We start from the raw sequence: 17,657 nt of genomic DNA, 5'->3' as shown, positions 1-17,657 counted from the left end.
CGAGAGCTGTACAAGGAAGACCAAAATCCAAACAAGTTTATTAACAAACATGATTATGCGGAGCCAAGCAAGCACTGTTTCTTTTCCTTTGACTAATTATACAGAGTGGTCCCAGTGTTTTTAATCCATATCTCATTTCTAACAGCCAATAAAATGGTGGCGCCAACATTTTTGGTGCCCAACACACAGAGTATTTCGCAGGCAAATGATAAAAGTTTATGTCGACACACTACAGCAGTCCAAATTTTGAACTACGATTCAACTAAATCATTCACTAGTTGAACAATCTCTTGGACGAAAAGGTCTCTGTGAGTGTAAACTTAATTCAGTGAGCACTGAAGCAGGCACGCACACAAAAGCTTGATCATGCACGACGAGTATGGAGTGACGTTTTAACACAGCGTGGAAGTCTGAAACGAAGCAAATGTGTCCTTTGACTGCTTTGAGGGACAAACTCGGGGGAATACAGATGAGAATTGCATATTGGACGGAGAGAATGGAATGTCATAAGGCAGCATGGTATAAGACGTGATAAGATCAATACAGTAATTCCCCGCTATTCGCGTTTTAGTTTTTTCTTATATCAATCTGAAACGCCTCACAATACCACCAGAGGGTGCTCAAGCTCTGTCAAGAAGAAAGTAGTACATTAACTCATTCACTGCCATTGACGGCTATAGACGTCAAAAATTCATTTGAACTATGACTATTAATTAAAAAAAAAAAAAATCCACTTTTGTTAACAAGAGTATGAAAACCTAGAAAAAAAAATATTGCACATTTAGAACAGATATAAATTTTTGGATGAATCGTGAGTTAACTAGTGAAGTCATGCGATTAATTACGGTAAAAAATTTAATCCCCTGACGCTCCTTTATTCTTAAAAATCTTTTCTTCTTTATTTTTTATTTAAATTTTTGTAATTTCAATAATCTTTTTTTTTTTTAAGAAACAAATATTAAATTTCAAAGTAAAGCAAAAGAATGAAAGGGGACATAAAGAAGTAAAACTTGATGAAAAAAAACACCTCACGATTAATCACACATTTTTTATCTGTTCTAAATGTACAATAAAAAAATGTTTCCTAGGTTTTCATACTCTTGTTAACAAAAAGTTGAAAAAAGTGTTAAACTAATAGAAATTGTTTAAATGAATTTTTGACGTCTATAGCCGTCAATGGCAGTGAATGAGTTAATGGTGAGTAACTATGTTAGAGTGACATCATCTCGACTGAGAATATGTAAGGGAGGGGCTAAATTATTTATTTGTAAGTAAAAGTTTTGATGGCCTGCAAATACTGAAAATCCATGTTTAATTGACACACATTTTAAATGTTTTAACCCAAAATATAAAACTCCAATAAGGATTTTCCATACTTTCCCCTCCAACCTAAAAATTAGAAATATTAAAGATCAATATTTGAAGAAAAAAATACACAAAAAGGTGAATCAATGGGTGCCGAACTGTGAGTATGACTTATAGTAACACTACTTTAAATCAAGTAAATTCAAATAAACAAACAAAATTGTGAAAACGTGCACCCATGGCATCAATGACTCGGGTTTTTTCGCTCTTCTCAGCAGAATAGCGGCGGATTACTGTCAATCAAATAAAATAATCTAATTTTCCCGAGGACATTTCCCGATAAGGCCACTGGAAACGGGCCAATTAAATGTTCACCCTTTCATTGTTGGGGAACAATCAAATTGATTACAAAAGTAGACAACCAGATGCTGCGTTTGGAAAGACTTTTTTTTTTTTTTTAAACCCCAGACAAGTTTCGGGCTTTTGTTTTTTTTACACAACATGGAAATCTGTTACGCCCGCCGTGTTTGGACGAGTACAGCAAGGAGTAGAAAAGAACCAACCTGTACAGCAGAGCCACTAGAAAACGTCACAGCGACAACATCAACATCAAGAAGAAGAAGAAGAAGAAGAGGAAGAGGAAAAAGACCACATGAAAACCACAGTGAAAAACAAGCCTGCTTTGGCGAGAGCGCTTCAGATTGATCTGAAACGGCGTCCAGTAAAGCCAGAAACCTTCAGTGGAACCTCCAGAGTCTTCCTCGGCTCAGTGGAAATCAAACAGATTGCTTTTTTCTTTGGCTTTCTTTTTTTTTTTTATGCCGCGGGAGAATGTTGAGAGAAAAGTGTGATGAGAACAGAAAATGAAACATACTTCATATGTTCCGTTATTCTGTATGACCGTTGGGCATATTCAAAGGGCAAGTGTTTTTGCTTTATTTTAGTTTAAATTTATGCGGTAGTTACTTTAGTGTTACTGTAGAAATTCCTGTAGTAATGAATAAGGAAGGTTTACCAAATTGACAAATCTATATAGCAAATTAATAAAAAGTGTACAATGTTGTATTTATTGATTGATTAGAATACATTGAAAAACAAGAGTTTTAAATTAAAGATTTATCAAAATCAATATAAACAAATTATGTCAGAATATTAAAAAAAAAACTAATTTTTCAGTGTTTAATTATATATTTTAATATATAAATAAATACTGTAGTTTAAATTAATACAAACAAATAAGTAGGCTGCTGAATAATATAAAATATAAAAAAAAAGGTAATTATGGTAATAAAATATATTTTATGGAATTGTCATATGAAACAATTAATTTATGGTGACAAAATTGCAAATTTTTTACAAAAGTAAATTAATTTATATTCTACATTATTATGACTAATTAGCAATAATTAAAAAATTTTTTTTTATTATAGTATTGCAGTAAATAATTAGTTTGAATGAATACATAGTAAATTTCAAATTTATAATAGAAAATACAAAACTATAATTAACAAAACATTAATTATGAAATAATATAATATTTTAATTCCAATAACCTATATTAAAATAATGTTTCTGTTTTTATTAATGAATAAATTAGTCGACACCTGCATATGCGCAGATTTCTTTTCTAAATTTTTTCCTCAATGTTTTGGGGGAATTTTTGGGGGTGTCGTGGAAAATGTAAAATATTTGTTTGGGTGTGAAAAAAAATATATATTTTTTTTTATGAACCGTATTTATTTTCCCCCAATGCATATTAGTGCATGTCAATTATATGCAGATTTTTGCTATTGGCAAGCTGGGACGGTCTCTTTCCCTTGCAAATAGCGGGGGTTGACTAATAATATATATTTTTTAAATAAAATAAATTAATGAATACTGTCAAGTGTTGTGAAGGTTGAACCGGCAGAATTATTATAAGTTCTAACAGTTCTGCTCTAAGCGAGATCTGCCCAACGTAAATAAATACGCATCATTTCATATTGAAAAATGTCCTTCTACTTTGGAGGTTCCACCGAAGTGAGATTTCCCGAGCCAGTTCACGTGCACGGCCCCGTGTGCACGCGCACGATACCGCGGGCGTGCATGTGGATGAAGTTGAAGATCTCGTGCGGCATGGCGTGGAAGCCCGGCCGCGGCTTGACGTTGTCGTAGTAGTGGTGCGTGATGAAGATGCCCGACGGGTTCATGGGGAAGGCCCAGAAGCCGTAAAGGTGCACCTCCTCGCACATCTCCAGGGCGGCGGTAACCAACATCAGGCCGCTGCTGAGGCGCTTGGCCCTCACGCCCTGCACCGCCCAGAAGCGCTGCACGTTGAGCAGGTACTGCGGGTGGAAGAAGAAGACGCCGCGCTGCGAGTCAAAGTCGTCCAGCATGTACTTGACCCGGAAAGAAACGTCCGTGTTGCGCGTGTTGTAGAACGCCGGGAGGACCACCGAAGAGTTCTCGTAATTCAGCAGGACGTCGTAGAAAGGACGCCTCCATTTCTCCAACTTCTGGAACCTGTTGCCGTGGGAGGTGGGAAAGGGGAAAAAGGACGACGTGTGAAAAAGAGAAGCGCAACAAGCAGGATTGGATTTCGGGAAGGTTTTGCGTACCTTTCGGTGATAATGCTGGGATTTATGGTTACCAGATCGGTTTTTGTGCCGACATCTGCGGAGTATTTCTCACTGATGGGCGGTATGTTGCATCTAGGACAAAAGATAAACAGCAATTGCACTCTTACAGCAGCAAAAATTCTAGTAACAGGCCATCAAGTTAAGTATAATTATATTGAAGGTATAACAAAAAAACGATTACAACCGGAAAGTGGGTTTTGATTTAAAACGTGCGAGTGCGTCGAATCATTCCACTTTAAAATTTATCGGGTTACGTATTGAATCATCCTTTATTGAAATGCTCTATCTTTGAAGGAAAAGTTCATTCAGATTGTCAAATAACAACGAGAAACTTACCGCATCATACCCTCTCCAACTGAACCGTACCGTATCCAATTGAGTCGTAATCCCACTCAATCAGACCAAATCGTTCCACATTCAAATCAAACCGTCCTTGGATCGCATCACACCGCATGTGTCAAGATACATATCGAATGAAAAAAAAAATATATATATATATATATGTGAAAAGTTAGAGCGCCTCGTTGTCGACCATGACTAAACAGATAAAAAAAAAAGACATGACAGCCAGGAAAAGGGTTCGGCATTGGCGTGGCCACGTTAGAGCGCCTCGTTAACAACACTCCTCTCAGTGTTGTGCTAAATTTATAAGTGCTCACTTTTCAGTGAATTATTATACCAATTTTGTTTAAAATCACTTAAAAAAAAAAAAAAAAAAGATACACATCGAATGGTCTTTTATTGGAGACATTCACACCACTAAAAATGCCCCATTTAAATTAGATGTAGATGATCACATATATGTAAACGTTATATTGTGGACAGTAAAAGAGATATGACTCGCCTTTGTCTCTTCATCTCATCATTTACCGCACTCTTCACAATTGGTGACCCCGACGTGATTACGTCTCGTATTTATTTAAATTCAAGTTGTTGAAATCACTCACATGTAGACGTCAGTTTATGGTACATGTGAGCTCCCCTATTATTCCATGTGATGCTCTATTTTGTTTACATATTATAGGACTTTGGCCCTCACTTTTTGAGCCATTATAGGACAGCATGCGATATTAAATGTCGTCTGCAAAGTGAGATTTCAGCGCTAACAATAGAATGTGACAAAAATGGGCCCGCAGCAGGAGCTGGCGACACGCCAGTCGTCAGCCGCAAATTGAAAAGCCTGCCCATTGTTTCACTGACGACAGAGAATTTTAATTGGAAAATGTGTTATCTATGCAACATACGTGGAAAAATAAAGCTCAGCAGTGCTGCTTGCAAAATGGGCAGATTAGATGATGGCTGATTTTTTTGAATTTTTTTCCTACCTGAACACAAAGTCTGCCGAGTCGATGTCCTTTCCGCAGTTGCTGTTCTTGATGATGCCGCCATTTCCGATCACGGCGCATTTCTTGTACTGAGATTTGGAGTACGGCATATCCTAGAATACAGAAGTGACATATGTAAAAAAGAATAAAAAAAAAAAAATTAAAAAACAGACAATACAAATAAGCACTTCATTTGCTGCACAAAAAAAGATACAATCCCCATTTTGACAACTTGATTTAGTTTCATATTTATATACTGGGGTGCACCTAAGTGGTGCGCTGGTGCGCATAAGGACTGGAAATTGAATATCGTGCTATATAGTTCAAGTCTTTCACCGAGCTTTTGTGCACTAAGGTTGGCTCAGCCTCAATTCCAAGTGAAGTCCGTAAAAAAAATAAAAAATAAAATGGCAGAAAACAAGTACCAAAATATGACTTCCCTTATCTGGCTGGAATATAAAATATCCTGGATTGGACTCACGTCTGGGAACATCTTGAAGACTTCGGTGGTGATGGGTAGGATGCCGCTGGTGTCCACCTCGTATCTCAGCTTGGTCCCGGCGGGGGTGTTCCTTTTGGTGGTGAACAGGAAGGAGGGAGCGTTGCAGCAGCGAGACAGCGACATCCTGGAACAAACCAAGAATCATTGGTGGTGAGTTTGTGTTTATTTTGAAGCAAATCTGGAACTAATAGTATTTGACAATGATTGGACAAAGGGACGTAAAAAAAATAGGAGACTGACTGTTATCAAGGTTTTTTTGGCATTGGCCTCCATTTGGGGGCATATTTTGCGGAAGCGGTGCTTACTTGAAGTTGCTGGTCTCCTCCTTGCTCTGCTCCCACTTACACACCTGCAGGTTGCGCCATCTCTCAAACAGATCAGAGGTTTTGACCCTGGCAGACAGGCAGAGAGACTTGTGGAATGAAGAAGGATAGCCATGACCATGTATTTTCCGATTATTGTTTCTACAAAGGGCGGTAAATTGAAGAAAAAACAACAACACAAGGCAGACATTATAAAAACGCCAGCAAACGGATAAGGGCTTTGGGGATGGGGAGCAAAAAAAAAAATGGAGCAGCAAAAATGTCAGTGATTACTCTGCCGAGTCGACGGCGGCTTCATCTAGTGCGGCTGTAAATAGATTGTCCTTGAACTGACATTTCCTGGGAGACGAATATGAAACTATTGGCCCGTGGCCTGTAAAACAATATACTTGACAGTAAACGCCTGATTCGTGAACTGGGAAGGAGGGCTCGTGGGTTTAACTGGCTCACTAGGGTGTGATGGGAATTTTGGGGTAATCTACACCAGAGTGGATGATGTGCCATTTATAGGTAGTAGTGGTAAAAAAAACTAATTAAAAAAAAAAAAGAGCATAGCATATGCCTCTGAATCACTATGAAATACATACTGTGGTTACTGTGGTTTACTGGTTTTATCTTGGTAAGTTTTTTGCTTCCTGGGATTGGGTGAAGACTACTAGACAGACTACTACGTTAGCGAGTCAGGCTAGCAGCCTAATGCTTGTAAATCAATGTTATTGTTGTACTTTTGACTTTTTGTGAACCTAAATACTTAGTTTGGTTCCTCTGTGACTGGTGTTGTGCATTCGAGTCACATTAATTGGTGATATTTGGAGAGAAAAAAAAGCACTCCAAGACACAAACTGGTGTGTTAGCTTCATGCGCTAACTGCTATAAGCTTGTGCTTGTCAATTGTCTTTTCAGAGCTATGTTTTATACTACAGTACATCACTGGTTGATTTCATTTTTACAATTTATGTTTTCTAATTGTTTTGATTTAATTTCTGTCTGTAATGACCAACTTTGTTTACTTTGTCAACTTTACTCTTGGCTGGTTTTCACAGAGAATATAGACTGCTGCGTTAGCGAGTCAGGCTAGCAGCCTAATGCTTGTAAATCAATGTTATTGTTGTACTTTTGACTTTTTGTGAACCTAAATACTTAGTTTGGTTCCTCTGTGACTGGTGTTGTGCATTCGAGTCATTAATTGGTGATATTTGGAGAGAAAAAAAAAGCACTCCAAGACACAAACTAGTGTGTTAGCTTCATGCGCTAACTGCTATAAGCTTGTGCTTGCCAATTGTCTTTTCAGAGCTATGTTTTACACTACAGTACATCACTGGTTGATTTCATTTTTACAATTTATGTTTTCTACTTGTTTTGATTTCATTTCTGTCTGTGATGACCAACTTTATGTTTACTTTGTCAACTTTACTCTTGGCTGGTTTTCACAGAGAATATAGACTGCTGCGTTAGCGAGTCAGGCTAGCAGCCTAATGCTTGTAAATCAATGTTATTGTTGTACTTTGGACTTTTTGTGAACCTAAATACTTAGTTTGGTTCCTCTGTGACTGGTGTTGTGCATTCGAGTCATTAATTGGTGATATTTGGAGAGAAAAAAAAAGCACTCCAAGACACAAACTAGTGTGTTAGCTTCATCCGCTAACTGCTATAAGCTTGTGCTTGTCAATTGTCTTTTCAGAGCTATGTTTTATACTACAGTACATGACTGGTTGATTTCATTTTTACAATTTATGTTTTCTAATTGTTTTGATTTAATTTCTGTCTCTAATGACCAACTTTATGTTTACTTTGTCAACTTTACTCTTGGCTGGTTTTCACAGAGAATATAGACTGCTGCGTTAGCGAGTCAGGCTAGCAGCCTAATGCTTGTAAATCAATGTTATTGTTGTACTTTTGACTTTTTGTGAACCTAAATACCTAGTTTGGTTCCTCTGTGACTGGTGTTGTGCATTCGAGTCATTAATTGGTGGTATTTGGAGAGAAAAAAAAGCACTCCAAGACACAAACTGGTGTGTTAGCTTCATGCGCTAACTGCTATAAGCTTGTGCTTGTCAATTGTCTTTTCAGAGCTATGTTTTACACTACAGTACATCACTGGTTGATTTCATTTTTACAATTTATGTTTTCTAATTGTTTTGATTTAATTTCTGTCTGTAATGACCAACTTTATGTTTACTTTGTCAACTTTAGTCTTGGCTGGTTTTCACAGAGAATATAGACTGCTGCGTTAGCGAGTCAGGCTAGCAGCCTAATGCTTGTAAATCAATGTTATTGTTGTACTTTTGACTTTTTGTGACCCTAAATACTTAGTTTGGTTCCTCTGTGACTGGTGTTGTGCATTCGAGTCATTAATTGGTGATATTTGGAGAGAGAAAAAAAGCACTCCAAGACACAAACTGGTGTGTTAGCTTCATGCGCTAACTGCTATAAGCTTGTGCTTGTCAATTGTCTTTTCAGAGCTATGTTTTACACTACAGTACATCACTGGTTGATTTCATTTTTACAATTTATGTTTTCTAATTGTTTTGATTTCATTTCTGTCTGTGATGACCAACTTTATGTTTACTTTGTCAACTTTACTCTTGGCTGGTTTTCACAGAGAATATAGACTGCTGCGTTAGCTTCTTGTGCTAACTACTATAAGCTTGTCACTTGTCATTTACTTGTTTATTTTTCTTTCATGACAAACTTTTTGTGAAGAAAAAGGGATCCTTTGTGATTTGTGGATTTGAGTTACATCTGTTCGTGGTATTTGACGAGAAGGAGCACCGAGTGAATACAAACAGCTTTGTTAGCTTCTAAGCTAGTTTCCATGTGCTTGTTGCTTGTGATTAAAAGGTCATGTTTTTTCTATGCTAAATATGCAGTGGTTGATTTTTATTCCATTATTTAGTACATACAGTATGTCAGTTAATGTTAATATTTTCTGCTTCCTGTTTTTAACATTCTTGTTGACATTCTGCTGGCATAGACTAACTTTTTGTGACCGAAGTACTGATTTTAAGTCAATTTGCTTTCTGCTGCCAGAGGGTTGTCATTTGTGATCCAAAGGTAGTGTTCGTGTTAACTTTTTTATTTTTGTATGACCTTGAAAACGTTACTTAAGGCCCTGCCTGTATAGTTAACAGTGTTTTTTTTTTGGAGGGGGGGGGGGGGGGGCAAATATACTACATGAATGGGAAATGGTACCACTGAAGTCAAATTATTGTTATATTCAACAGCAAAAATTGACAATCATCACAATCAGTTCCTTAAAGACATCTCCCAACAAAACCGCAAGAACTCACTCACATTGTCAGGACTTTGACGTCCATAATCTCCTGTCTGAGCTCTTTGCATGTTGTCGAGTTGTACTCAAAGGGCCTGTCATAGTTTCCCAAATACCTGAAGGGATGATACACAGTTACTGGAACAAGTGGCAGAGAGTGTTGTAGTAGTAGTAGATGGATAAATTATTGCACTGTGGAAAAGGGGAAAGATATTTATCTCATTTAGTGTCAATGTGCTTTGACAGGTAACATGATGATTATTTTGCGATTTTTTTTTTTTTTTTTTTTTTTTTTTTTTTTTTATGCGTGTATTTATTCAAAACGTCTGAAAGTGGCAATAGAGGTGTCGATCTGGTGGATGTGCGAATGACTGTGTGACATTTGTCATGTGCTGTAATGGCTAACATAAATAACTTTTTGTAAACTCCCTGCACCGGCTTTATAACAATTTACACAAAAAAACGTTTTTTAAAATCAGTTTTCTGGCCCAAAACTATATAATTCAAAATCAACAATTACAACGTTGGTACTGAAACATTAAAGCACATTACAGTCTAAATTTGTGTTTATAGGGCGGGTGATATTTAAGCAGCAGCAAGAATCATAATTGGATCAAATTACATTCGCAGAATGAATTGTGGATGTCTGATAGATGGAGGACGTCACTGCAACATGTCACATGTGGCTGTGCATGGTGACAAAATGCGATGGGAGTTTTGGGGAAAAAAAAGAAGAAAAAAAAACAAAATACCAAAGAACAAAAGGAGTTATACAACGGAGAGGATGCATTGAAAGGAACAAGATGCAGGATAGAAAATATCATACAAATCAACAGTGACACTGGTTTTGTTTACATCCACCTGATGATGCATTCCAAGAAGAGTCAGTGTGAAGTCCTTCGTTTTCATCAACTATTAACTCTTTGACTGCCAAAAACGTTAAATAACGTTTAGTAAAATCCTATGGAGGAGTGCCAAAGACGTTAAAAGACGTTTGTTTCAAAACAGAGGTGAAACTAACCATTTTCTATTGTTGATTACTGAAAAACGGAATAAGGTAGAAACAAACTTTTTTTTCTGATGAAAGATGAGAGTCCAATCTTTCATTTGGTAGTATGTGTGTTTCCATAGTCCAAACACATCATTTTCTGTGGACCTTGAAAGATCAGTCAAAATGTTTAAAATCGGCTGGCACTGGGGACAACCCATTTCTGAAAACGTCTGGCAGTCAAAGAGTTAAGAAGCTACGATGGTTAAACTGTGTGGCGGTATCGATCAAACTGATGATGCCGGCCGGCTTAGAAAGACCAAAATACAGAATGAGCAGCATTTTATCACAGATTGTTGGCACAGAGCTTTATGGCAACGTTACTATATCATTTTAACAATTCAAGACGTGCCCTTGCATTAATGACGATGACTAATTCGCAAAAAAAAGATCGTGAAATTTACGCCACGCTCCGCCCAACATCCGAAGGTAGAGGCGAAAAAGCTTGGCGATCGATTGAAAGCAAATTTATTTGCAATCTACAAATGTCTGAGAAGCGTCGTAACCTCTACTTGACCCCACGGGGTGCTTCGTAGCATTATTTTTGCCTCGAGATTAAAAATATATATATATATGTTTTTTGGGGGGTTTTGACAGAAAAAAAGTACAGTATAGTAAGTTAGATACATTTGAGTAAGACTTGTTGTTGTTAAAAATTGCTAGATGTTATGTATCTATGTATGTATATATATATATATATATATATATATATATAATTTCCTAAAAAGTGGTGATTTTGGAGAAGCGAGAATTCCACCCAACCGCAACAAATTATCTTGATTGATGAAACTGGCGTGGTAGCTAATATCCCACCACCCACCCCCCTCAGAGTTTTTATATAGGCCATGTTTGGGACCCCTTAAAATACATCAAATTATCTTCAGGATACATGCTTTTTTTCGGGGTCGCCCCCCCCAAAAAATATTCATTCGCCTTGAAAATAATGACAAACACAGAAATTACAAGAGGGCCTCATAACAACCATAGGGGGCACAAAAAATAGGGTTTTAAATCCAAGAGACAATGCAGATGTGAAGAAGGGAAGGCGCAGCGAGAGGCGTGTCCACTATGTGCTGTGCATGGCATACACACGACGACACAAGGCATCGGGAGACGATGGGTGCTGGATGGAACACAATGGGCCCGCACATCGACGGGAGATTCTGCCAGCTTACGGAGCCGGCCGGGATGGTGGGGTGAGAGGGGGGGGTGGGGTTCGAGGGTCAAGGTGGACGTAATCATGCAAGAGAGCAAATCTGGAAGTGCAACCACCACAGGGGGGAAAAAAAAAATAACTCGTATCCCCTTCAGACCAATGAAAAAGCAAAAGAGAGGCATTCTCGGGTTTCTGTGAATGTACTAGAAATGCCTTCAAACGGGCCTACCTGTGAGAGCGTTTGTTTTTCTTCTTAATATCGGCTAGGCAGGGTGTGACTATTACGGAGGTCTGTGAATCTGGCTGAAAATGCTGACGGAAACATCTGTCGACATGCAGACAGGTTAGGAGTTAAACGTGTGACGTAGTCCCCCCGCGACATCACCCGATGATGCTAAGAACCTGCAGACTTCATAAGAGAGAATGAGAAAGATAGCAAATGTGCCTCGTTGTTTGGTCTGAGGTTGTTCTGCTGCTGGCTCCAAGCATGCAAGGCCGGCTTTGGGAAAAAGTGTGTGTGTGTGTGTGTGTGTGTGTGTGTGTGTGTGTGTGTGTGTGTGTGTGACCTCTCGTGTAGCTTACTCTCTGTGCTCTCTAGAGGTGTGGTGCAGTCAGTGACGCTGTGAACAAGGTACCTTTTCCTTCCATTTCTGGCCGGCTTCAGAGATCCGTCATCCGAGAAATTAACGGGACCGCTCCAATTTCCTGTCTCGTCCCCTTTGAGTCGGCTAAACTGTTGCGCACTAGTAAGAAAATGAATCAGTTTATTTGGGTTGATGTCCTCAGTGTGTTGCGAGCAGAGAGCAGAAAAACAACCAAAGTGGTTACCCACAGCAGAGTCATTGTACGCAAAAACACACACAAACACGCGTTACACATTGAGCTTGAGCGGCTGTTTGTCTCAAGAAAACAGTGGGGAAATCACACAAAACATGTCCTATTTACACTCTTCTAGGTGTCGGGAGTCCGATTTGATTGAAAAAAACGGCTGAGGCCGACAATCGGAAATGTACACGAGTTGAGCACATGCTTATTAGCGATTTCTTTCTTCTTTTTTTTTATTCGAGATGTGTACTGACATTTAAAAAAATCTGTTTAATCGATATATCAAACATTGCGCTATGCTACCTGTAACATTATTATTATTATTATTATTATTACATTATATCACCTCCCCCACCCCCTTTTTGCACGCCTACATTGATGCTAAGCTAGGAGGCTCAAAGTCATTAGCGAATTCTGTGTGTGTATAGCATACTGATTGCATACAATTACTACAAGGAAATTGGGAGTAACCATTCACAGATTTTTTTTCTTTTTTTTTATCAATTGGTATTGATAGCACATGTATTGACATTGACAAAGGATTAAACCTCATAAAAATACCGTTGAGAAATAACCAAGTTATGAGTTAACTTTTAATGTCCATTGGAAATGTTGCCCCTACCAACATGGCTGCCGCACAGGCACGCCGGTTAGCCGGGATGCTACAATACGCTCGCAGGCGTCTAACAAACAGGCAATAAAACAATTGAGGCCAATATTTTGGCGACATGAACTCTAGCATAGCATGTCGCTAAAGTTCATGAGGATTGTTTATGCTTGCTAATTTTAGCTCATAATGACATAGAATTAACAAATGCGTAAAAAAAAAAAAATAGCAAAAGGGAACCGTCACGTATCTACGAAAACTGCAAGGTATTAAGTGATTGTTATGCTAAATTTTGAGATAATTACTGAAGTCTTTGTATGTTGAGTACTTTTTACAATATGTGATTTTCACGATATTTATTTCATGGAAATGAAACTTTTAATTGATTAAAGAGGTCAATTTGACCCGTTGAACCATTATTGCATCACATCTCGGAATCGACCTGTGCGACTTCACAAGCGCGTACCCCATTTCAAGATTAACTCATTCACTGCCATTGACGGCTATAGACGTCAAAAATTAATTTGAACCATTCCTATTAGTTTCATATTTTTTTCCACTTTTGTTAACAAGAGTCTGAAAACCTAGAAAAAAATGTATTGTGCGTTTAGAACAGATATAACATTTTTGATTAATTGTGAGTTAGCTATTGAAGTTGTGCGATTAATTACAATGAAAAAATGTTATCATCTGACGCCCCTAATTTTTAAATAATATTTTCTTTTTTGTTTGGTTACTTATTTAAACTCAAGATTAATCACAAATGTTATATCTGTTCTTTATGTACAATACATTTTTTTCCTAGGTTTCCCTTTTGTTAACAAAAGTGGGGGAAAAAAATGTAAAACTAATAGAAATAATTCAAATGAATTTTTGACGTCTATAGCCGTCAATGGCAGTGAATGCACACATACCATTAATCCATCCGATAAAAAAATTAAAAAAATCGCCTGACGCCCCGAATATTTCATAACCTTTATGTCGCGTCAGGCGATTAAATTTTTTAATTAATTACACATTTTATACCTGTATTTCTTTTTCTTTTTTTATTCTAGGTTTTCATACTCTTGTTAACTGAAGCGGAAAAAAATGTAAAACTAATAGAAATAATTCAAATGAATTTTTGACGTCTATAGCCGTCAATGGCAGTGAATGCACACATACCATTAATCCATCCAATTTTGAGAATGAGTCCCTAAAACCTAATTTTTGGATGTCTCTAAAAGATTATTCGGTGCTGAGAAAGATTTTCGAAATGTTTAAATATGCTCCCATGGGACATGAAGGCCTCATATCATGAACTTTGAGGAAAATAAACAACATTTTAGTGACTTATAAGCAAGTATGCTTTAGAGACTAATTCTTGTGTGCATTTGGGCCTGTATGGGTGCATTACGTGATGGCGAAACACATCGACGAGTACTCTCCGGTTAGAGCACTCAGCTTCTCTTTGCTATTTCAGCATCACTATAAATCTGCATAGCGCCGGGAAGCTAATGCAGTCGTGCAACTCACTGAGGGGGGGGGGGAAAGCTTGTGGCAAACGTTGTTCAATCTCCCGCGGCTTCCTCACATATCAATCAGGTATTTTGAATTTAAAAAAAATAATTAAAAAAATAAAAACTTTACGAGACCATTTATCTCTTCTGACTCGCTCGTAAGAAAGAGTCTGGTTTAAAAAAAAAAAAAAAAAAGCCATCTTGCGTTTGGCCCACAGCACTTACAGTCTGGCTCTTAGCCTTGAGCTACTCTAATGGACCCTTAGAGCAGGAAGAATACTCTTAATAGTACTCTAAGACTTACATTATTGACGGTGTCCACAGACGCTTCCTGTGATGACAAAGCGCGCTTTGCAACGCCGAGGTTCTTTATTGCACGATACGGCGATAAATAGTTTGAACGCTAACTCTTGAAATACCGTCTTTGTGCAACTTAATAAATGCCGTTCACTCGTCATCATGTACTGTATGAATATATTAAGTGCACTCGTTTGTATGTGCAATGTGTACTTGAAACACCCTGGACTGGTCGCCAGCCAAACGTAGGGCACATACAGACAAATGACAACCGTTCACACTCGCATTCAAAGCTGAGGACTATTTGGAGTGTTCAGTCTTAGATTTTTGAAATCGGGAAGGAAGCCTTGAGAAAACCCACGCTAGCACAAATGCAACAGGCAAAGTCGGCACAGGAAGGCCAGTGACTGGATTTGAACCCCCGTCCTTATGAAGCAAATATGCTAACCACTAGCCCTCTGTTCCAAATAGCGTTTATTGCGTACTAAACTTTTAAAATGGGTCAGCGTGACCTGCATCATAACAGAAGGATTAAGGAAATAAAGTACAGTCAATTATATATGAGTTTTGTAAGATGGGAGCTAAGAAGACTAAAAATGTATCTTAAAAGTGAAGACAAATGCATGAATGCATGTTATTTATATCCTGACCACTATAATTCGCATGTACATTGTGATACCCAAGGTTCAAAATAATTTAATAGCCAATACTAAACGTTTTAGAAAAAGTGCAACCAAATTAACTGTCAAGTTGAAGTTACATAAAAAAAAAAGGAACTATAATAGTTTCTGTGCATGCTTAACTTAAAAATAAAAAAAATAAAGTTACGACTAAATATAATTTAATAATTTGATGATAAAATTTAGTTTCACTCTAAAAACAGTTAGGTCAAAAATAACCCGAACTGGGCCAAAAAGGGACCACCCACTGCTTGGGTCAATCCGACCCAACTTTATGTGTTGTTTTGTACAAAATAACCCAACTTTTTTGGGGTTATTTAAAAAAAAATAAATAAATTAGTTGGGTTGTTTTGTATAAAATGGCCCAATTTGCTGGGTTATTTTGTACAAAATGACCCCCTTTGTTGAGTTGTTCTACGCAAAAGGTCCCAATTTGTTGGGTTGTTTTGTGCAAAAATGACCCAATTTGTTGGGTTGTTTTGTGCAAAAGTGACCCAATTTATGCGGTTGTTTTGTACAAAATGACCCAATTTGTTGGGTTGTTTTGTACAAACTAACTAAATTTTTGGGGTTTTGCCCAAAATGACCCAAGTTGTTGGGTTGGTTTGTACAAAATGACCTAATTTGGGGGGGTTGTTCAAAATAACCCAATTTGTTGTGTTGTTTTGTGCAAAACTACTCACAAAGTTGGGTCAAAATGACCCAAGTATTGACCGGTCCATTTTTTGACCCAAATTGGGTTATTTTTTACCCAATAGGTTTTTTTGGGAGTGTTTTATTTTTTGATATGGAAATTATTTAAAAATAGTTTACTGTATATTGCACGTTCTAAAATTCCAGATAAATCTCAAAGTGCCTCAGCAAATCGATCATAACCAATATATTGCAATCTGATTTTTTATTTTTTATTATATGGGTGCAGACACATCGCTGGCATTGAGCTGAAACCTCATTCGTCACAATTTGGTAAATTTCTTGTTTTGTTTTTCCTCCAAATATCTATATGCTATTGGTCAATCCACACTTGTTTATTTATTTACAAATGATGAAGGAACGTTCATGGTTCAACAAGAGCCCTCTGAAAAGTGATGATTTTGGAGGTACTGTACAAGGATTCCATCCGACGCCAGCGATATGCTACTCAGAGTTTATAATATCGGTATCTCTGCATTTCACTGATGCTTGCACACAAGCTGCAAGTGTAGGAAAACTTTATTTCATGTGGCTCAGCTCATAATGAATCCATAACTTGCTTTGACCAGGACCGGTCGCCCATCACAAGAGCTTGATGACATCACACACACACACACACACACAGTCAAGTCATCCCACTCTGGCCTTCTAATTTCTCTCCCCCAAAGAGTGTGTGCAGACAGACTGTAGCAAAATGGCCGCCGCTGAGCCCATTGGTTGTTGTCCCCCACCTCCCCCATCTACCCACCCGCCACTATTTCTTTCTTTCTCTCTCTCTCTCTCTCTCTCCAATGGGCCCAGCGCCATAATAATAACGTGCAGGATGCTTGAATTCATGAATCTCACAATGTCATGAATCCATCTTATAAACCAGCCTGAGGGGAGCGTGGGGGCGGGGAGGGGCAAAGGGTGTGGGGGGGGGGGGGGGTCATGTGTGTTCTCATATAAGGGACTGCAGCACATTATGTTTGCTTGAAGTAAACATAAGCGCTGTCACTTATTTGGGATGTGGTGTTTGCTCATTTGCTTGGGGTTCTTCTCAACATCTGCTCGTCTCATGCTGGAATTTATGAGGCGCACGCCGTGACATCACGAGAATATCGGGTTTGGGGTTCACAAAGATGTATTTCACTGGGAGGGGGTGCACATGTGAAATGAACACAATAATTGACTTATCACCGGCTGAAAATCATCATCACTTACGCTGAGATCTCGCCAGATGTACCACCAGTCGAAGAAAGGCACAAACTTATAAAGAAAATGATAAGAAATAAAAGATTAAATCAAGGGAAAACACAACCATACACACAGCCGCTAAGGCGGCGTGTGTATGATATGAATGTGATGCTTTGTCATCATCAAAAGAAACCCAATGGAAATTGTTTTCTTATGCCACAAGGGGGGGAGGAAGAGGAAAGGGGTAAAAAACGGATGGATGGTCAATTGCTATCGCTCTCTTCCGGCCATTATTCCCCTGAAGAAGACATCCATTAAGCATTCAAGCAATG

The 17,657-nt window shown here is 38.1% G+C and overlaps 1 protein-coding gene and 1 long non-coding RNA gene across 13 annotated transcripts in view; one reads left to right on the top strand and one right to left on the bottom strand.

The window, feature by feature from the left end:
- LOC144034152 (uncharacterized) overlaps positions 1–17,657 on the top strand; it is a 45,494-nt gene that overhangs the window by 24,379 nt on the left and 3,458 nt on the right. The window lies entirely within an intron of this gene.
- The window catches only part of st8sia5 (ST8 alpha-N-acetyl-neuraminide alpha-2,8-sialyltransferase 5), an 18,269-nt gene continuing 621 nt past the window's right edge, over positions 10–17,657 (bottom strand). Inside the window, exons 2-10 of one of the 11 annotated variants that reach the window (XM_077586383.1) lie at positions 17,353–17,397; positions 12,184–12,291; positions 11,778–11,873; positions 9,368–9,460; positions 6,056–6,214; positions 5,730–5,874; positions 5,249–5,361; positions 3,903–3,995; positions 10–3,807 (exon numbers count right to left, since the gene is read on the bottom strand). In XM_077586383.1, coding sequence (XP_077442509.1) covers positions 3,345–3,807; positions 3,903–3,995; positions 5,249–5,361; positions 5,730–5,874; positions 6,056–6,214; positions 9,368–9,460; positions 11,778–11,873; positions 12,184–12,291; positions 17,353–17,397 — 1,315 coding nt within the window. In that variant the 3' untranslated portion in view covers positions 10–3,344. The remainder of the gene's footprint in view (positions 3,808–3,902; positions 3,996–5,248; positions 5,362–5,729; positions 5,875–6,055; positions 6,215–9,367; positions 9,461–11,777; positions 11,874–12,183; positions 12,292–17,352; positions 17,398–17,657) is intronic. The other 10 variants (XM_077586385.1, XM_077586389.1, XM_077586386.1 and 7 more) reach the window with 10 other exon arrangements.

This window comes from Vanacampus margaritifer, chromosome 14, assembly GCF_051991255.1.
Source record: "Vanacampus margaritifer isolate UIUO_Vmar chromosome 14, RoL_Vmar_1.0, whole genome shotgun sequence".
NCBI classification, from domain to species: domain Eukaryota; kingdom Metazoa; phylum Chordata; class Actinopteri; order Syngnathiformes; family Syngnathidae; genus Vanacampus; species Vanacampus margaritifer.
The sequence above is the reverse complement of the archived record's forward strand: the minus strand, read 5'-3'. Positions and strand labels throughout refer to the sequence as shown.